The sequence below is a fragment of the Merops nubicus genome, unplaced genomic scaffold (genome assembly GCF_000691845.1).
Source record: "Merops nubicus isolate BGI_N331 unplaced genomic scaffold, ASM69184v1 scaffold7957, whole genome shotgun sequence".
In the NCBI taxonomy this organism is placed as follows: Eukaryota; Metazoa; Chordata; class Aves; order Coraciiformes; family Meropidae; genus Merops; species Merops nubicus.
In genome coordinates, this window is record NW_008620909.1 from 535 (window position 1) to 22,329 (window position 21,795).

Sequence of the window (21,795 nt, forward strand, 5' to 3'; positions counted from 1 at the left end):
CCTGGATACCCTGGTGCTAAATTGTAGGCTCACTTAACCAGTAGAGACAGAACAATCCAACTGGACTGCAGCAAAACTGTACCCGTGGCAGCAGAGGCACAACAGAGTCATTTAGACAGTGTCAAGTGGGGTCAGTCGTGGGGTGTCATTAATCCACTCCCATTGTGTTGCCTACCACAAAAAGCAATTTTATTTAGTAGCACCACAGTAGAAAAGAAAGCAAAGAGCCTGTCAGAAATACATGGAATTAGCACCTTAAGCAATCCAGGTCCTCAGGATCTCCTAAGCAAACTATCAGCTCTTCAGGGTTTGGAGTTTGTTTTTTTCCTCTGTTTTTCCTCCTGTGTCTTTGAGAAGCACATCAAAGATGACCTGAAGCCCTGCTAAATACATCTGTAACTTCATAGGGATGATGAAACTGGCTGTGGCTGTGCAACATCAGGTTTGACCTCCTAACATTTCAAGCAGTCAGCTGCAGTAAACCCAGGATTCCCTCAAATGCCAGCCTCTGCTCTCCTATTCAGCAGGGCAACATTTGGTTTTCAGTCTGATCACTGCTATCAATAAAACATGGGCAGATCAAAGAGCAGGGAAGACTAGGGATGGTTAACAGCCACAGCCCAAGCAGAGCACAGTGCTCTGTTCTCTGCACTGTTGCTGTACTGGCTTTACAGCAGCAGGAAAATGTAAAGAGCTAGTCCAGAGTTTGTACTGGTAAAATAAGCACAGCTGATACAGGGGGACACTGAAGCAACCCCCACGGATTCACACTGAGGTTTTTAAAGTCACCTTTCCTATTAAAACAGCAGCTCAAGACTCCTTCTAAAGCTGAGGAAGGATTTAAATGCACTTCCTAGAAAATCAGCAGCTCTGGAGAGACAAAAATCACCCTGTACAAAATCCTCCTGGTACCCATGCCAAGCTAAAAAAACCCCACAGTAACTTTCAGCCCAGCAGGGACTGTTTTGAGACTATACCAGCAACTGCAGAAAGCAAATGTGAACATGTTAGGCTGTGTCTACTAATCACCACAGGACACATTCAGGTGAAAAGTTTCCTTCCATTTCCAGTTTATTTTGTGACACCTACCTAAAGAGATGAAATTACTAAAGCATTAACACAGAACTGGTACCACCACAGACACAGCACACAGCCAAATGCTTCAACTGTCAGCCTCTCTCTCTCCCCCCCTCTGGATTTGTTACTTGGAGGCACTAAGTAGTTGGTGCTGTATTTCTATTTTATGCAAGATTGAACACGGGGCATCAGCGTTTTCTCACAACACAAGATTTGCTGCAGCTTTAAAAAGCAACTATTCTAGAGCATGTCTTCCCAAGGTATCTGCAACCAGGCAAGTCCAAGGGCTAGCACCTCTACAACCCAAGAGGTGAGGCTATATTGAGCTGAAATTCAATGCCAGGGCTAAAATAAAACCATGGTTTAAGCAATGCTCAGTTTACCTAAAGGAAGGTAAATTGTCTGAAGGTGAATCAAAAGAGCAAGCACTGCAATAGTCCAGAGAGCTGCTGTTCCAAGGCAAACTCCTCTTATGCAACTGCAACTGAGAAGAACAGTTTTCTCCTCCTGGTTTTCCCTTCTCATGGGCTAATTGTGCCCTCAGGGATAATCTTGAAAAGACACTAAACACACCCCCGAAGCAACTGGTGGTCGTTAAATTATCTTTTGACTACACTGCACTTGTTATTTTGGGGGGACTGGTGTTGAAGGAAGGAGTTGTTTTATTTTTATAGCCACGTGAGACCATCTTAAGTGTGTTAGCTGCAGGAAAAAGAGATGTTATCTGATGTGAAAAAAATAGCTGCTCTTTTTCACTGCTGAGTGACCATTACAGAAACAGGTGAGCAGCAGAGGAAGGGAGGGAGGGCTGTGCCAGCAAGGGGTACTTGTAACCATATGTGTACAGATCCAAGTTTGAAGTCTGTGGAACTGCAGGTTCATGCAGCAGATGCTGCTTGTTGATCCGATGCTGGCACCACCCCAAATGTCAAAGGGGGGAGTAACACATACCTGCTGAATGTGCATGATGAGTTCCTGTCCCTAAAACATCACAAGGAAGTCTGAGTTCTGAGGAACTTGCCTTTGTGTCAAAAAAATCTACAGTAGGAAAGTGCCCTTCCCTCCAGCACTCTTCAATTTCCAAGTGACCATTTTTGTTTGTATAGTAGAAAAGCACAGTTCTGTTCACTGCCCAAAACCAACCTCATGCAGACTGTCAGAAACACACCAGCCAGTGTGAAGCATGCCTGGGACTACCACACAGCAGCACAGAGCCCTGCTGCATGGAAAAGCCAGGGTAGTGTGCTGAAAACCAGCCAGCACTCCCCTCCCACAAGCCAGTACCACGGGCAGCCACCACAGCCCTTCCAGGGGTCCTCTGCCCCCAAGCAAGAGCTGAGATGTCTGGTGGACCTGGTGCACCCTTCCAAGGGGTCAGTAGCCCCTCTAACCTCTCCAAACAGGGGACTTGCATGCTTACCTGCTCACTGCCCATCTCTAGACAGCCCTGGCTGCAGTAGCCCAGTCCCCAGGCCTGCTAGCCAAGTCTACCTGTCCCCTAAACCTCCTTGCAGGCAGGCAGAACAATCAGACTTCCAGATCACACACGGACAGTAGCAACTCAGCAAATGAAAGTGAGGAATGCCTCTATTTTATGGCTGTGCTGAGGTTAATGAAAAAAAAATCCAGCCACCAAGCATGTCAGATACTTGATGGGCAGAGCACAGCACCAGTTACCTACAAAACCTCAGGCTGAAGACCAGCTGAGGTCCTGGAGAACAAAGGTGTTGGGATCCCACAGCTGCTGGACTCACACAGGATGTGTTTAGAACCTCAAAACCCAGCTCTGTAGCAAGGTGCCTCCACTCAATAACAGAGGAACATTCTCAGGAACATCAGGAGAGATACTAGCAATTAAGCAAGCAAGAAAACTGAGCAGCCTCATCCTAAAAGATAAAAAATTGGACTAAACTCCCTTTAGACTCCAACCAAGCAGCACAGGGAAGCTCACATCACCTGTCTCCTGCCTCTGCCACTCAGAACTGAGGCTTCTGAACTGCAGGGTTGTCCAGCTCTGCTCATGATTGTCCTTTTTTTTACAAAAGGCATTATGTTCATTAAAATTGTTCTCTACATCTCATAGAAAAAGCTACTGATGTAATCACCTAGTGGATTGTTAGTTTGAACTACTTTCTGGAAATAAAGTTTCAATAACAAAATCAGAGTTTAAAAACAAAATAAAAGGCAGAGGACTAAGATGCAAAACAGAGAAGCAAAGCTGATCTTGAAATATTCTTTGAAAAGCCTCCACTCTGGGAGCTGGAGGAATGTGGGGCTTTGATCTTCTCTCTCAAGCTGCCTTAGTGGATACATTAAACCCTGTGAACTCTGCTGGAGTCTCCACAGGTTACAGTGTGCATCATGCTGAGTGACATGACCCAGCTTTGGAGTTTTCTCAGTTTTCTCCTGCAACAATCAGACACAAACAGCTCCTGCCTAATCTCTGTCCTGCCTCTGGTGAGAGCCTACCAGGATGGAGCATCCAGAGCAGTATCCTTCTGGAAAGAACACCATCTTTCATCTGCTCTGTTGAAAGTCTACCAGAAAGACTCCAAAGCCTGGTCCACCATCTGGGTTCTGCAGAGCCTCACCTTGTTTTGTGAGTGCTTCTCTCAGAGCAGGGGTTATCATCTCCCTCCTTTCCTCCTCCTCCTTCCTTGCAGCATTCTCCTGAGTCAAGTTCCTTCCAACATCTTCCTTGAGCTCATGTCCTCTCTGTTTAAAGACAGTAAATTACAACCATTTAGATTCAAGCACCATGTTTTAAACACTGGCACATTTCAGCCCCAGATCAACTTAAAACTGACTCAAGTGCCCACAAGTGAATTCTTGCATTCATGTAATCCTGCATTTCATCTCTCTTCCCATCAGCCTCTGACCCTTCAGTAATTTAGGACAGTAAATTTAAAAAGAAAAAACCACTCAACACTAGATTGATTCTACTAACACAGCAGTAAAATTCTCTGTGACATTTTAAGAAACAAGGTGTTGGAATCTCATCCAAGACTGAGAGGGACTCCAGGATTTAAGCCCAAGTGTTTCATCATTGCACAAAACCCTCATCTCTCCACAGAGCACACACCAGAGGGAACAAATCATTTTGTGTCTGACAGCTGCCTGGACTGACCAGCAACTATTGTCCCAAATAAGTGGGACAGGTCAGGGAAGCAAGTCACAGCACTATAATGACTTAGCCCAGGAGTTTATAGAGTAGAAGTTGTGCTCTGCACAAGTCATCTCAGAGGGCAGCCATGTGGACCACCAAAATCCAGTAGTGCCCAGAGGCCCTGCAACCAACACCAGACACATGACCCACAGCATCCCACCCAAGTCTGGCTTCCAGCAGATGCTGCTTTATAGCCCCAGTTAAGCCCCTGGAGCTTACTTAAAACCCAATGCAGGGACATCACTTCTTGGCACAAGGTTAGAAACAGGAGAAACAAGCTCTAGCACACAGGAAATTGTGAGTCCCCTCTTGTCCAAGTGTCACTGCTGAGCCTTATAGGTATTTGTTTCAGGTCTTAACACTTTCAAGCTTCTTTGGGCAATAATTACTTTGATATTTCATGCAACTTGTAATCTGTCAGTCCTTTATGGCTTTCTTGAAATATTAAAAGGAGTGAAGGATAAACAACAAACAAAAACTGACAGAGGACATTCTGTCTTCCACAAAACTGAGGCTATTTCACATCCAAGCCTCTTCTGTGCCAAAGACATCAAGAAGCTCAATGTGAATGCTCCAGTTTGAGGCTACCCACCAACTGTTAGCATCACTAAGGAAACCAGTGCTCTTCACTTGCCAAACTGCTCTTCACAAACAGGGAAAGTAATCCAGCCATGCCCAGACAGACTGATTTTGTTTGTACCTGAGCAAAACTTCTGAAAATAAAGGTGCCTCAGAAGCAAAAAATGAAACCACACAGATTCAGAGGTTCAAGGTCAAAACAGAGCTCCTAATACTTTCCTATTCCCTTCTCAAGAGTGCAAGACATTTAGGGGTAGAGGTTACCTTTCCTACCCACCTGGAATAAAACTTTGCTCAGTTTCAGGGAGGTTCTGCAGGAAGGTGTTTTCTAATGACCACCAACACAACGTGGTCCTTGCTGAAGGAGAAATTTGTTTCCATCACCTCCCTCCTTTCACAGAGTTTGCTGCATTTTTAGGCAGGATTTCAGGTGGTTTCTATAACACACCAGGATTCCCCTGAAAGGCTCACTCTATTAAATACTTGTTGTTGGTTGGGTTTAAAAGTTCTTTTCTATAGACTAGATCTTCATTTCTCAGCAAGATGTTTCAACAGTAAAATATTAGTATTACTGCAAAGCCTCATGCATAAGGAAGATAAAAATCTTCAACTTTTCCCTAGTAAGTCTTAAATAAAGAGCTTCTCCTCCCACAAGCTATCCCTTCACCCAGAACTATGCCAAGTTGTCCACTTCAAAAGGCAAGGCACTGTCTCAGCACAGCTACTCCAAGCCAAACACTACACAGGATTTACAGAGGGACACATCCTGGCCTGTCCAGTCTACATCTCATGCCAGGTTAATTCTCCCAGGGATATGGATTGTGGAGCACATCACACTAAAAACACAGGAATTAAGTTCAAATGAGACATCCCATCCAAGACAATCTTCAGACACAGAAAAAAGTCTTCCTGAATTTAAAGGGTCTGCACTTCTACCTGCCTGTTATGCCCATTACCAAGAAAAACACCTAAATATAAGAACAAGTCAAATTGCCTTACTGGCAGGGCAGAAACATTTCAATAATCATTTTTCCCCTTGCAGAGATGATAATATTTTTTCCTCCCTCATGCTGATGTGAAAGCCTGTAAACAAACTCATCATTTGTTTTTCTCTGAACTGCAATACCTGACTCCTTCAGTTTGGCAAGAGATTGGCTTCAGGTATTTCTTGTGGGAAATGGAATTCACAACACTGGGAGTTTTACTTATTTGCTTAATAAACCTGTCGTAGCCATTATTTAGGGTTCCAGTGGAGAGAACAAAGTTAACTTTGCACAGAACAAACTTCTCAGGTTCTGGTGATTTAGCAGAAAGCCCTTGTAGTAAATCCAAGGCAAATTACTGTCTTTCCATAACAAATCAAGCAAGTAGTGACAAGAGCCAGCTTTCCGTGCCCTTGAAACACTTCACTGCTGAAAAACTGAAGAGTCATCCTCTGGTCTGTGTTCACAAAGGAGAGGACCCTCAGCTGAGAAAAGCCAGGGATACACCCCAAATCCTTGGTACCTCAAGGCTCAGCACAGCTCCTGCTGCAGCCTGCTGGAGGTTGGGCTCTTTTACTACTGCCATTGAAGCAGACCTGAAAAAAAAGCAACTGAACCTGAGGTGTAAGGAGTTATCACCTCCTCTACAAATGAGGGCAGAAAGCAAAATAAAACATCATCTTTTTCCTGCCACATGGGCAGCCAAAGCCTATTTTTGATGGGTCAAGAGCAGAGGGCATCTGACACAGGACACAGACACCAGCAAGGACCTGAGCATCCCCTGCCAAGGCAGAGCTGTCACTGCCCCTTTGACAAGTCACAGTTCAAGGAGTTCAAAGGACTTCCTATAGACATGCCAACCAAACTCAGCCCCATCAACACAGGACCAACAGGATGTGCTGCTGCCACTTCTCCTCTTTGAAGTGCTCTCTCTGGGATGTCCAGATGCCTGAAACCTCACTGTGTTCTCCATTTCATTACATCAGTCTTCAAACTAATATTGCAGGGGTGAGAAAAACTGAAGCAAAGAGACCCAAACTCCATGCAAAGAAGTATTCCCTAAATGAACTTAGTTTAGCATTTTTAGCCTCATGGCTGTATTTATTGATGGGCCATGGCTCAAAAATAAACCTGTCCCCTAAGTTTTTACTCACAGAAGGAAAATGACACCCAGAATATCCCAATTTTGACTGTAACTTCATTCCTACTTAACCTCCCAGTGGCCAAACAAGAGGGAACCCCTGGCCTTGTGGTGATTTACAGCCTCATCCATCAAAAGGCTCCAGGGTTTTTTAACAAATGAAAGGCACAAACATTAAGAAAACAGTAATACATCAGGGGCCAGAGCCAGGACTAAGGGAACTGGTGTAAGGGAAAGTGTTGGCAAGGCTCTCAGGAAAAGACTGCCTGGCAGCAAGAAGTATTTGTAAAGCTCTCCCAGGGGAGTTCTTACATGAAGCATTAAAGTTCACAAAATACATGAATGAAGAGTTAAAAGTTCACACCAAGCAGAGCTCTGGAAGCAATACTCCAGTGGCAAGAGGACAGCTAGGAAAGCTGACAACTTTTCCCCTAGTTCAGGCTCATCCATCAATAAGAACCATGGGGGGTGGTTTCAAGCTGATTAGACAGCAGGCTGCCCACAGGAACCACAGTCATTTCCTCACACAGCAACCTTCCTGCAAGACTAAAACACAGAAAAAGAACAGGACAGGAGCAGGTCACCACCAAGACACTTCTGAGCACAAGAGAAGGGGAGTAGAAGACTGCTGGTGTGCTGTGGGGACCTTCCTGCTCCAGGTACAACTGTAACAGAGACAGAACTGTGACCTGCTCAGCCCATGGAGGAGCCACCCTGCCAGTCTTACAGCAACACGAGATACTCCAACTGCTGTCAGCCACCAGGAAGAGCAGTTTTGAGCATCTGCAAGTGAGCACAATGAGGGAGACTGGAAATTTGGATTGAGTTATCTGTGAACCAGAAAGAAAATTAAAAATAGCTATGAGAGTCTAATCACAGGCTCCATGCCCACTCCACACCTTGCTGCCCAGTTAAGCACAAACACTGTAGCAAAGCAAAAAGCAAACCAGGGTTTGACAGCTGAGAGATGGGGAACTTGGCAATCTATTACCCTGACATGATGGAAACATGAGGCAGCTTGATCAAAAGCAAAAATCATGGCAGTTTAAGAAGTGTCCTTAAAATGGAGAAGTTCTGATACCCCCAAGAAGTTCCAATACCAACAAAAACACCAGAAAACCAAATGTCAGAAGCAAGACTTGTTTTTCTCCTGGAATAGAAACCATTGTGAATTTTCAGTCATGAGCTGCAAGAAAGTCCCCATCCACATCTACACTGGGGATGAACAGAAAGTCTCTCAAGTCATTCTGAGGCAGCAGGTACCAGCTGCCATCCAAAGAACGGATGCTACCCAAACAGACCTGCAGCTCAGCCCCTGCAGAAGGAATCTGGCACTTTCTGTGTTTGCAAAGTCAATGCTGAGATTTTTGGACATATACAACAGCATTTTAAAACCCAACTCATGCAGACAAATAATGACAGAAGACTTATGCTGCTGAAGCTTCTGCTTATCCAACCTGAATCAGTCTGAAAGGCCTCTGTGTGTCTTCTGTGAAAGGCAGAAGGAGAAATGATCCCACCAACACCCATCCACTTGTGGGTTCAACATCAGCCAGAATCCTCAAGGACAAAAAAAACAAATTCCCAGAGGACAACTGCAGGGCTAGAGAGAGGTTGGAGACAAATTCCCTGCACTATAACATCACTGCTCTGCTGTAGGGAAGGGTTTTACAAGGTGTTGTTAAACCACAACTCCATTCCACATAGGCTGTGTGGTTGTGTCAGAGGTTGGTTGGTTTGGGAAACTTCCTTGGGCACACCATGAAGGGGACTGATTTTCAAAGAAAACAAAAAATCATAACAAAAGCTGTCTGTCTCCACCCAAAAGCGCATGCTTATATTTGAAGCTTGGGCTATATATTCACTCTTTTTTTCCTTTCTTCTGTGCTACAATGATCACACCTAAACCCCAAGTAACACGATTTAACAAGTGTCCTGAAATGCCCAGTCTAAAACCAGTAAGACTTTCCACTTCAGCCCACTCTGCTTGCCCACACAGCACACATCCTTCCACCACACCTTCCCATATTTTACAGACTTTTTTTTAATGGCTCTTTAGAAGATTTCTCCACTCCATTTCTTTCTTTTCCTTACAAGTTTACGACTACAAGGTTGTTTCACTTCAACACCAATCTTTCAAATGAGCCAAACACCACACACAGACTTCTAAAAAGGAAGTGTGATGAATTTGGATTCTGCAATCATTTGCTAGGTTTGAAGAAGCCTCCAGCCTAATACCAGCTCAAGCTGTACCTCCTAGCAGCAGTATCTTGTGGCAAAGCCACAGCCCTTGTAAGCAAGGAAGGAGCCTGGGCTGGGGGCTGATATTTGTATTGGAAAACCCAAGTGTCTTCCACAGAAAAGGAGCTGAAGTCCAAATGTTGCCCCAGCACTGCCAGGTCCCCACTGCCCCGTGTCCCTCAGCACCACATCTCCACAGCTTGGAAACCCCTCCAGGGATGGGGACTCCACCACTGCCCTGGGCAGCCTGGCACAGCCCTGGGCAAACATTTAGGGAAGACTTTTTTCCTGATGTCCAACCTAAACCTCCCCTGGTGCAACTTGAGGCCATTTCTTCCTGTCCTATCACTGGTTCCTTGGGAGACCAGACCAACCCCAACCTGGCTCCAACCTCCTGTCAAGGAGTTGTTGAGCCCCAGAAGGTCTCCCCTGAGCCTCCTTTGCTCCAGGCTCAACACCCCCAGTTATGAAACCCAAGAAAAAGCATCAAGCAGAGAGATGCTTTTCCTAGGACCATGAGAGTCCCAGCCACAACTCCCCATTTTCCAGGAAGACCAGTTTGCCAGAGTCTGCATGCAGGTTCATAATCAGCACAAGCCAGCACTGGAGAGCATGGCAAAGTCCCTGCCTGTCCTTTCTCCACCCACCTCCTCCCTGAGTGAGGGCTGCAAACAAGTCTTCCAAGCACCCAAATTAACAGTTTTGGTCTGTAGTCCATTTGATGATAAGCATCAACCAGCTTTTCAGAGCTATTAGATGAGAGGCCATGAGATTATCATAATAATATATTACTGAAGTCAAAAGGAAATTGCCTGGTTTCTACCACAATCAATCTTCTTTGACTGTAAGATAATGTAAACTAGTCAATGAGGAAAACAGACCAAGGCAGACATCTAAGAGCCCTGCAGAGCATCCCTCGAGACTCAAAGCCCCACTTTCCAAAATTACAGGCCAAAAGAGGAGTCAGAAATGACTCAGTGCTTCATCCTGGGTGTCTTCTGCACATGTTTACCATAGTTTGGCTCTGGTAGCACTGATCAGAGGCACAGAATGACCCCCTACAAGGGGATCATTGGCCAGCACAGCCCCAGACCACCTTGCCATGAACCACTGACAGAGGCTCTGGCCAAGCCAGTGGTGAAAGGAGCACCACCCTAAAAGCATAATAACTTCCTCACCCTAAAAGCACAACTGCACTATTACAAGAAAAATCCACAGCATGGTTTGGCACACATCTGAGTACTCTGTGCTACACAACACCAGTTCAATGCTCTGTGACAGCATCCAGCTCCTTCCCTGAAGCTGAGCTAGTGCTACTTCCATTCTCTTAATGAGAATGGCTTTTAGGTCCAGCTTTTTTAAGTCCTGCTTTGGGTCCAGCAAAACCCAATCCTCATTGCATGCCAAGCCTCTGCAACCAACAGCAAGAGGGATGTCAGAGTATCAGCTCTGACATGAACATGGAAAGGCAGATGCTTTGCCTGGTTATTGTTCTCCTCTCTCCTTGGATACAGGAACTACACCAATGGGCCACCTCCTCCATGCTTCTCCAAAGTACTGCCAGCAGATGACTATTCTGTGCACTGATTTGTGGACTTCTGTTTAACTTGTGTTATCTGGCTGGCAAGAAACTCAAGAAAAGCACAGGAAAAAAAAAATACTGAGAAATGCAGCACCAAATTTGTGAGAAATGCTGAGTGGATGGGCTGGACTGCTGCACACTAAGCCCTGCTCAGCTCCAACAAGAGATGTGGTCAAGAAAAAGCTGTGAACAAAGAGGAAGCCCAAAACTCAGGGGCACTTCAAGCTTCCAGAACTTTTTCTACCAGCTCTGCTCTGCTGCCCATTTACAGATTAATTTCCAGCAGACTGAGGAACAGCAAGGGGCTTGGGATCTACTAACCAGGGCAAAAATAAGAGTTTTCTTTCATAGACTCCAGTCCCTTTACAAAGGCTTGACAAAGAAGCCACTAGCACACCACATGTCCAAGACAGAAGGCCCAGCCAAAGGTTATCTTTAAAGTAATTTTTAGTTTCTTCCTCTTTCCTCCTTGTGTATTCCCAAATCTTAAAAGAAAAAGGCAAGCCTCAAGATCTCTTGTAATGTTGTTCAGGAATCTTCTCTCTTTTCACTAGCCAAAATACAGAGAAGAGAGTTCTGAACACAGGAAAGGATAACTAAAGTGTCCTTGTGACAAATCCAGATTTTAATGCTCACAGTAGTCCCCAAGCAGTTCAATTCTATTTCTTAAAGCTCATTTTAAAACAGGATCACACTGAATTCTGAACCAGAGTAGCAGAGGTCAAAATCTACCCCAGAAACTGAGCTACTGCAGATAAGAGCATATTTTTCCTCCAGGAATCTTTCCCCCATTAAAAGTTAGTGAAAGTCTTTGGAGAGCTCTAAGCACCCACATTGGTTTTAGCTGTTTCTGAAGCTGACAGTGAAGTCCCCCAGCCTTATTCATTTCAGCTAAAATACAGCTCAACATTCTTGTATACTCTGGAAAGTTTCTGCCTGTAGCAAAGAGCCACATACCACACTTTGTCTGTAAACCTTATACTTTATATACCTTAAACCTTAACACTCACTGCCCCATTTCAAATAGAACTCCAGCTTCATTAAGCTTCTTCACCCAGTGGCAGCAAGGTTTTCACTCATAAAGGGCTCTTAGGAAACCCTGTGAGGGGTGTGATTTATAGTCCCACAGTGGTAACTGGCTAACACAGGATGGCTTTTTAGGGCAAAGTGCCAAAGGGGATGAGGAAACCTCCCTTGTGGCAAACAAACTTCTTGAACATGCTCTCTGGGACATATTTTGTTCCCTGTAAATTCAGTCTCACTCTCTCACCCACCCCTCCTCTGTATTTACATTGCAAATGTGACTATCAGCATCATTAAACTTGGTTTTAGAAAACAAGAACATCAATCTCAAAATTGTGTCAACAAAATATGCCCATTTGATTACTTCCCAACCCATCCAAAAAAATTAGGGTATTATTATTGCTATTACTCATGCCCACAGTTTATAAACAGGGAGGTTAATAAAGCCATTGCCTTCCCTGGGAACAAGTCTAGATTGATCTTTTTGCTTTATCACAATCTGCCAGCTGTGGGAGATAATCTACATTAAGAAATACTGTCCCTATGATTAATAGCAGTCTTGCAGGCCACAAACATGCCCATTAGATTTCACATTTCATGTGCTAAATGCATTTCAGGGGAGTAACTTTGGAGGACAGGGAAAGTGTGCCACAACTGTAAAACTTAGTGGATTTAAGAACTAAGCAGACTTCTCAGAACCACCACTGCCTTCTGCTGTTGCATTGAAGCAGTTTAGAGACCAGGCCCAGGTTCTCAGCCTAAGAACAAGCAGCTGGAAGGGTAGTAAATGTAGAGGAACCCCAGATCTTAACCAAACTAACTGTGCATCATCCAGCACCACCTGCTATCACAACCTTGGATCATCAGACAACAGAGAGGAGCAGCCTCAGAGCCCCCCAGGCTCCTTCAGGCCACAACCCTTTTACACACTGTTGGACTTTCAGGCCCAGCAATTTCCCCCTTCAGGAAAGCACAGGCATGATCTGTACTGACACAAAGGTCTGACTCCAGTTCAGGAACCTACAAAGCATCACCTGCAACTACATCACCTGCAGCAAGTTCCAAAACTTCAATTACTCAGGAATAAAAGAGCTGCATTTTAGCAGCTATGAAGTATTCATCACCACACAATATAAGATTTTATAAGCAAAGAGTAGAATTTAGCTTTTAATCAGCCATCATTTTATATATTTGAATGATTTCCTGTTGCCACCCAAGCTTCTGCCAGTTTTTGTGCTCAGATCCAGTGGGCAGAAGGCACCATCACCTTGAACTATGTACCTTTACCTCAGCAGCTCTTCAAAAATCCATCTCTTTTCCAAGGGAGAGTATGTAATAGCTACAACTCTACCAGGAAGAGAAGTTCTGGCATTCAGTTTGAACTCCTGAATCCATCTGCATGATCCAAATGACTGCAAGAATCCAGTACCTGTCTCAAATCCTTTGATAATACTTCATAAAGTACAGTGAAGCTGCAGCATATGTGGGGAAAAAAAAGCTGTGAAAGAAAATTCAGCTTGGATCTCTATCAAGTCAACAGGAGATAGATGCAAAACTAAATCAAGATCACCTGCAAAGATGTGAGCAAATATTTATTACATACACTTGTCTCCACAGCCTCTCTGTGCCATGCCACAAAAGTCAGGACAAAAAGGAATTATGACTATCTGTGACTGCTCATCTGTCTTATCTGCTAGTGATTTGCACAAGAGTCAACACATGCCTGCAGAAGAGATCAAAGTTAGACCATAAAGCATTTCAAATCAGCTGTTACAAGAAGCAGAACCTGCTATTCTATCCCACATACACAGAGGAGTTCATCCACAACACCAACATCCACAAATCCTGTGCTGAAAACAGCTGGGCACATTTCAAATCCAAGTAACTCTGCACATAGAGAAGTGTTTGTGATAGATCCCTGATGTACACAAGTCTTCTTCAAACTTTTTAGCTTGTATAGGGACAGTTCAGATACAAAAACCCAATGCACTTGCCTGTGTTTTGGGGATGACTGCAAAAATAACACATTACCTCAGTGTACAAAGTGTCAGACTAATTTTACACAGCTCAGCATTCTCCAAGAGAAGATGGACAAAGGGACAACAATTCATCTGAAAAAGAAAACTCACAGCACAAACTTGTAGCCACTGAGGTGAGGATGTGCCTTAAACCAAGAGACATTGGATTTCAACAACAAAACCTCCCCACTTGGGAGCAAGAGAGTGTGATCATGATAAATTGCTTCCATGAATGCAGATCATCCTCCTCTTTCATTTCAAGTCTTCAACATTCATTTTCATTACAGTAAATAACTGCACCTACAGGATCATTTTACAATCCAAGCCTTTGCATAAGCCTGTTCCAAGTCTGTGTGCACAGTCCCCAGGAGATTCACCACCAAGACAAAGTCATTCTTTCTCCCAGCTAATGAGAGGGACAGCCACCAGTTCAGGCTCCCTCATGAAATATTTACACAGCTATATTCAGCCATCACTCTAAAATGACAACCCCCTTCAAGAGAGCAGAGGATTTACATTGAAGTCACTGCTGAGGGCCCTTTCTCCATCATCTCCTCTGGTTACAGGAGTGTGAGGCCAGGAATGTAGATTGCAGCCAAGCAGATCCACCAGATCCATCCAGATCAGGATTAGAGGGGCCAGTAATGACAACTGCTTCATTTAAGCTTAACTACACATCATTTAGGAGGAGCCACAAGAATCTGATCTACAGAGACACTTGCATATACAACACAGAGGCCCCTCACCTCTCCAGCAGAGCAACAAGGAAGCTCTGAAGTAGTTCACTGTTTGAATTGTGCATAGATTTCCAAAGTCATAGCCAGCAACGAATTTTTGCTGCCTACATAGAGCAGCACACCACCCTGACCTCAGCTGGGCCTGCTACCAGAGCACTGAGCATGAGAAGTTAACAGTGGCAAGTATTTTATTGCTTTTTATTCATAACCTGAACTGTGATGTGTTGGTTTTCCTAGCTGACACTACTCTTTGATCATGGTGTTGCCATATTTTGTCGGTGAAAACTCAATGCCTGATTTTTTCATAAACCTGCTGGATGACAACACCTCCCTCCCCTGGTCTAAATCATCTCCCAGGCATGTGGCTGCAGAGAACACAGTTCCCTTTCGGTCAGTGACCTCTAGTGGTGAGCACACGGAGGAGAGAAGCACAGCACAGGTAGGGGGAAAAGATTAATCCTTCCACCCTCCAAAGGAAAGCACTGAGGAAATAGTTGAGTTTGAGCAAAGAGCTGTGAGAAGCCCACACTGTAGAGGCACACGAGGTAAGGAAAGCATAACAACAGAGGCAGGTTTGTTGAGAGGGGAGAGATGACAGCTCAAAGGCTCACCAGGAAAGACACCACTATGGAAAGGTCAGCAAGGGGAAAAGAGTCTGCAGATGGCAACACAGCCCATCACAGGTCCCTCCTGGGGCCAACCCTTCCCTTCCCAAATGCTAACTGCTCGGCCAGCAAACCGTGGGGAGCAGTAGCTATTTATATCCTCACCCCTTTTCGTGTGCTGAGCAAATAGGTTTGATGCACCCTGTTTGCAGAAAGAATCACGAGCAGAACCACACAGGAACAGAGTCAGTACCACCCTGAAATGAAGCAGGAGTTTGGGTCAAGCTCTCTGGCTTGCTCTCCAACCCTGGCACCTGATCTCAGGCCAAGCAGCAAGGCACAGAAGGGCTTGCAGCAGCACATTCCTCCCCCAGCAGCAGCTTTGCTCCCAGGGTGGCACAGCAGCACACCACAGGCCTGCCTTTCAGCTGACAGACACACAGGAGATGCAGTAACAGGATTTCTGTTCCAACACTGGACTGTGAATCCTGGTGGCTGAGATGTAAATTCAGATCTGAATGTTAGCTCTGGAAGTAATTCTTCCTCAGACTGAGAGCCAGAGGTCACCAGTGCAGCATTTTCTCAGTGAAAAAGTCACAGTTAGTCAGCAACTACATCCAACACACCCCCAGGCAGGGTCTTTTTTGGGACAGGTTCCCCAATAGCTCATATTTTACTCTCCCTTTAACTATACCCTACAGATTTAAACTCAGCAGGTAATATTCTAGCCAACTGAACTGACTGGTGACAAAGACCTGACAGTTCTCTACTTGCTGTACCTTTGATTTCTTCATGTGACTCATGATAGCACCAAGATCTTCAACATCAACAACAGAATTTGTGCCTCCAGCTTCCTCAGCATCAGCCTCCTCCTCACTGCTTGTTTCAAACAACTCTTCTCCCTGTGTAAGAGATCATTAAAAAAAATAAATTAGGAATGCATCTGAACATTAAACAGAAGACCTTCATGTGTGCTAATCAGCAAAATCAGATCTTACATTCAGTAAAGACTATTGAAAACCAAGTAGTCATCTACCAATAACCTGTATAATGCATATGAGATGAATTTAAACCCAGGCCTTTTATCAGTGTGTATTTTTAAGAGTTCAGTAGCACACTGGCAGCTTAAACCCCTTTAACTCCTCTGAGTGCTCCTGTCTGTCTGCCCAGAGAGAGAGATCCTTTCCAACCCCCAAGAAATGGCTTGCAGGGAGGACTAAAGGGCCATAGCAGCTCCAAACCAGAGGATTTCTTTTCCAAAACCTGCAGTCAGCAAACACTCCAGAAGACACAGCTCACAGAATGGTGGGAGTTGGAAGGGACCTCTGGGGATCATCTAGCCCAACCCCAGTGCTCAAGCAGGTTCACCTAGAGCAGGTGAATGACAACAGGCAGACACATTCAGAGGACACACAGGACTTGCTCAGATAACACTCCCCCAGCTGCCTTTGGAAAAGCCTTGGGATGCAGGCAAAGCATCTAAGCTTCACCAAGTTGAAATGGAAGCATGGTACCTGTTCACAGGGAACCAACTGCTTCATTTGGCCACAGGACAAAGCAGACACTCTGATCAGAACCCAGACTGGCTCCTTGGAGCAATTTGTCACATCTACCTCCCCCTACTCAAGAGGAAGACTATCACACAAATACTATCTAGCCCTGGTTCTTCTTTTTGGATGGCTTATTCTACTTGTTCTCTGTCGTAGAATCTCATTCCTCTCACCCTCTGCTCCAGATCACAGCAGTACCAAGCTCCCACAGCATCCCTTGGGGCTGCAGGAGGAAGGAGAGAAGTCCAATAGTGCCCCAAGGGGCTCTAAAGCAGAAATAAGGTCCCATGGATTCTGGCTCTACCTCAGCATTCTCATATTCTGACGCCCCACATTCGTGATCCGAGCTCTCCTTGCTCTGCCTCCCTGGAGATTTGCACTTCCCTTTCTTGCACTTCCCACTGCAGGGCTTCTTTTCCCCTCTGCAGAGGGCCTGGAGCCGACTGAGGAATTTGGCTTTCCAGGCTTCAAAGTCGGCCTCGATGCTGCCGTGCTTGCTGCGGGCCACGTTGCAGTCCCCCTGGGCACGAGTCAGGACACGCCTGGCACTGAGCATCCACAGCCACCTGTCAACGTTCCTTCCCACCTAGGACAGGATGGAGGTAGGAGGAAATTAAATGAAGGCCAAGTGAAACCAAGCAGGCAACTAAGAAAGCAAGGAGCAAGGCCTGGAAATGGAGCTAGTGAGCTGCACGCATAACCCGGTGACAAGTCATGCCATCTTCCTAACTCAGATGCAGCCAATTACTAGGCTAAGATACTGTCACACTTTACATCATGAAATAAAGCTAAAATCCACACAATACAGCAGAGCACATAAGCTGGAGCAAAGCTCTCCAAGCTAAAAGGCAGCAAGTGAGAGGGTTTACAGCCCTGCATCCTCACGCACCGATAGGAAGCTTGCAAAGCTGGAAAATTAACTCAGTAAGGATTTCCCAAATGGATTATCATACCTCCCAGATTAAGGCAGGGCTTACAGGACTCCCTTCCCACTTCAAAGGGCAGCACAACTCCTTCAAAGTTGCATTACCCATGTCCTAAATCCAGTCCCAAATGAAGCCCACACAACAGCTGCAGTTCCCACAAACCACCAGTATTGTTCAGTTCTGCAGCATTTAAGGACACTTAAGCTTTCAGAGAAGCAGGAATCAGGAGCACAGAAGGAGACTGCACAATCCCAGCATGGAGGGGTTGGAAGGCACTTAGGCTTTCAGAGAAGCAGGAATCAGAAGAAGCACAGAAGGAGATCACACAATCCCAGCATGGAGGGGTTGGAAGGGACCTCTGGACATCATCTCATCCAACCCCCCTGCTCCAGCAGGGTGCCCAGGATCACATCAAGGCAGGTTTGGAATCTCTCCAGGGAAGGAGACTCCACAAACTCTGGACAGCTGCTCCAGGCTCGGCCACTCTCACAGCAAAGAATTTTTTCCTCCTGTTCAGATGGAACCTCCTGGGTTCCAGTTTGTGCCTGTTGCCCCTGGTCCTGCCACCAGGCACCACTGGAAAGAGACTGAGAAGAGACACTTACTGTGTTGTAATGATCAGCATAGAGTGAGTTTCCCAGGCCAAACACAGCAAACCTCAGGCCTTTCAGGTACGTTTTGCCATAACGAAAGTCATTTGCAGCCTCTTCCAGCCACTGGCAGAACCACACTGCACTGTCTGGGGGCTGCCCCTCCGTGTATGTAGCCACCAGGAACACACAGATCTTCCTGCTGGTTGTCTAATAACATAAACAGACCAGAAAAGATCACTGCATTCTTCAGAACACTTTACATCAGAAGAGAGCTAACACATGGGCAGCTGGAAGAAGTCAAAAGACAAAGTTTTTGCTAAGCAGGCTTTGGTGTGGGATGCTGCAGGTGATAATCCCAGCAGTGGTGGGTGACCATCCTCCCTCCCTGCAAAGCCATCTTAAGTTAGCCAAGAGAGATCAAGTTGTCTCCCCTGCTTAAAAGGGAAGCAGCAGTAAAACAGACCTGGACATCTTCCTTCCCCACCCCAAACAACAGCTTCTTGAATAGACTCTTGCAGTAATGTCACTCAAAAAGTGACTGTCTTCTCAACATAAATACACCTCACAAGAAGTTTCTAGCTTACAAGCCTACAAAGGCTGCAGAAGGATCACCACCACCTTATTCTGGTGTTGAACCCCTCCCTGGTGTACCCTACCAGAGAACAGAGGACCTGGTGCAGCCACTCTCACAGAACTTGCACCCAAGTTATAGATGTAGCTTCTACAAAGTCACTGTCAGTCATTCCACATGATCCTTCCCCAGCAATTCTCAAGATGTAGGTACTTTCTGCTGAGGGTTGATGTGCTACACCTCCTCACATAGACAGGAAGCAATTTTTGACACAGAGCTCCAGGGATTTCCAGGATAACAGGAGAGAAATCCGAGAGGAGAACAGCCTTCCCAATCCCAGGAAAATCTCATCTTTGTTATTCAGGTTTATGACATGCCTACCTCCTCTGATAAACAGTCATCTGGATCACAGTCTCCCATGCTAACGACTTCCACGGGCAAATTAAGGGAAATAACTGCTTCAGCCAGAACTTGGGCAAACCTCTGAAAGAAAGAAATGTAGAAAGTTATCAGTTACTTCAACCCAATTATCACCAGGGTCAAACAAGCCCTGTTGTGCCCAGGCAGTCACTTCTCCCAGCACAGAGACAACAATGACACATGAGAACTGGAAACTGGACACTGGACCTAATTCTTCACGTTAAGAAACAAGTATACTGGTTGAAAGAAGAGTTACATGAATTTTAATGACTAAAGATTTAACATTCACACACATAAATTAAACTTCTTTTTGAGAAAGCACCTAAACCAGCACTTGTCTCTCAGAAGAGCTGTCTGCAAATTAGGAGTATATTAGAATAGTGACCTTTAAGCTTCAAAATCAACATCTCTACTGCATGGCCTGCTTAAAGGGAGGAGAAAAATTGGTTTTTATTTAATTTTTACTTATCTTTCACACTAAGCAAAGAATTCCAATGAGTAGTGAGCTTTCTGATGAACTTTGAGTTTTACACAGTGGTGTTTCCAAGGCAAGAGTCTCAACAACACTTCAAAGCAACTTCATGTACATGAAAAAAAAGTAACTTATACCTTTGCTGTGCCAGTCTGAGACCCATAGAAAATCTTCACTCCAGCAACATAGACCTCCTTTGCCTGCAGGGTGGCATGTCCATTTACTAGTTTGCCTCCTGTCCCTTCAGCAGCAGCAGGATTCCCATTGGATTTTTTGCCCTGTGAAACAAGTGTCACATCCAATCCTTTTTCAAAGGGATGTTAAGCTCATTTTCCCAACAGCATTTAGAATTCAAATCCCATGCCCAAACTCTCAGCACTACACAAATGCAGTGAAAGCATTTTAGTTCCTCTCACACCTAGGGAAACACAGGAGTAACTACTCCTCTGAACTAGGCCATGCTACAATACACTCACCTCACCCACCAGGGAGGTAACAGGATCCAGCTGATCCCAAGAACCCCCCAACTCCTGCAGCAGAACTTCACTCACATGCAAAAAGAGGTTTTATATTGCTGAGTAGACCAATCCCAGTCCCATTCTAAAACCAGTTCAACCTTGGCCTTAACACCACTGAAAACATGAATGTGAAAACACTGGGTGCAAGCAGAGGGATTTACTGGAAGGGACAGAGCAGCCCAGGCTGACACAGTAATAAAGTGAGAAGAACTCAGCTGAGAACTGCTGGAACATCACAGCAACCAGGGCATTGAGTTGCCCACAAACATCAGAAATCATCAGATCCAGCCTGTGGATTATAACCCTCAGAGGAACTGAACAACATTCAGGATTTGCAATCACCTAGTGAAGTACCACCCCTTTTTTTAGACCCCAGCGACTACTCATTTCCACACATGGATTTTTGGGTCTTCTCACACAAAAGCACTTCCAAGTTTAGTTACCTTCTTTTTGGCTTTGGAGGTGGTGAACTGAATCACAATCCAAATGCTGACCCCAAAAGCAAGAGCTGAATAGATGTAAAATCTCTGCAGCCATATGGAGACCAGGCAAGTACAGAGGAAGTTCCACATGTCCTCCGAGACATTGAAATCTAGAATAAATCACACATTTAGCAAGAGCAGATTCCTACAGCATGAATTTAGAGTGAACACACAAAAAATCATCCCACAGCACCCAGAGTCTCCTGCCATCAGCTCTTCCCTGCAGAGAACAGCTTTTGGAATACCTGTGCTGTACAAATGGCTGAAAGTATAAAACCCTTGTGAAAAACCCACTGGCCTCAGTTTTACACAGACCCAACACATGCAGATTTCTAGAGCTAAAAAGCTCCATTTCAAAGGGGAAAAAAATCACCTCCACAGAGCTTGCTGCTGAACACAACCCCTGCCTGCATGCATTACACACCACACTGATTACAACAGCTCTGGCCCAGAGCTTCAAGGCCAGACTGAAAGCTGGGTGCAATCAAAAGCACTTTTTCCAAATTCTGTCATGTGCTTGAGCTTCGACTCAGAACAAGTGAGATCTTTCAGGCTGGTTTGGAACATTGAGGGTACATGGTAGCCAGCAGCAATGCCTACGTGGTGCCTGTGATTACCTGCTTCATACAAAACATGCAGGAGCTTAAATAAGGCTTGTTTGTGACACTTGCTGACTGAGAAACACAGACAACACTCCTACAGCTATCTGCAGTCCTCTGGGATCCTGTTCTTGCAGACATCACACAAGAATAAAGAAATTCAGTATCTCCTAAAGGCTGGAAACTTTATCTTACTTTTCCTCTGGGCCATTACTTACAGTACCAGATCAAAGGCTTGAGGGGATGCCCTGACCCCTCCACCAGCAACACTGAAGCTCCCAGAAGAGCTGAGAGCTCCTGCCCTTGTGTCAGCAGCCCCAGGCAAGCAGCAAACCCCTCGAGCGGGGCTCCAGAAGCCTGCAGCAGCCCAGGTACCTTGCTTCACCTCCCCCCTGCAATCACCTCACAGCACCCACCCCACAACTCTTGGCTCAACCCCCTGCCCCTCACCCTGTGCTCACCCCAGTACCTGCCCCTCTGCACCACCCCGAGTACACCCCACTTAATTCCTC

At 45.4% G+C, this 21,795-nt stretch overlaps 1 protein-coding gene across 1 annotated transcript; it reads right to left on the reverse strand.

Annotated features, from left to right (window-relative positions):
- Positions 1–3,668: 3,668 nt before the first annotated feature.
- Positions 3,669–20,794, reverse strand: LOC103776734 (S-adenosyl-L-methionine-dependent tRNA 4-demethylwyosine synthase-like; the record flags this gene model as incomplete). Its single annotated transcript, XM_008944258.1, has 7 exons — positions 3,669–3,747; positions 15,902–16,054; positions 17,007–17,288; positions 18,234–18,428; positions 19,174–19,275; positions 19,822–19,962; positions 20,646–20,794. Coding segments are annotated over 7 exons (1,101 nt in total), but the record flags the coding sequence as incomplete, so codon positions are not given.
- Between the last annotated feature and the right edge of the window lie 1,001 nt (positions 20,795–21,795).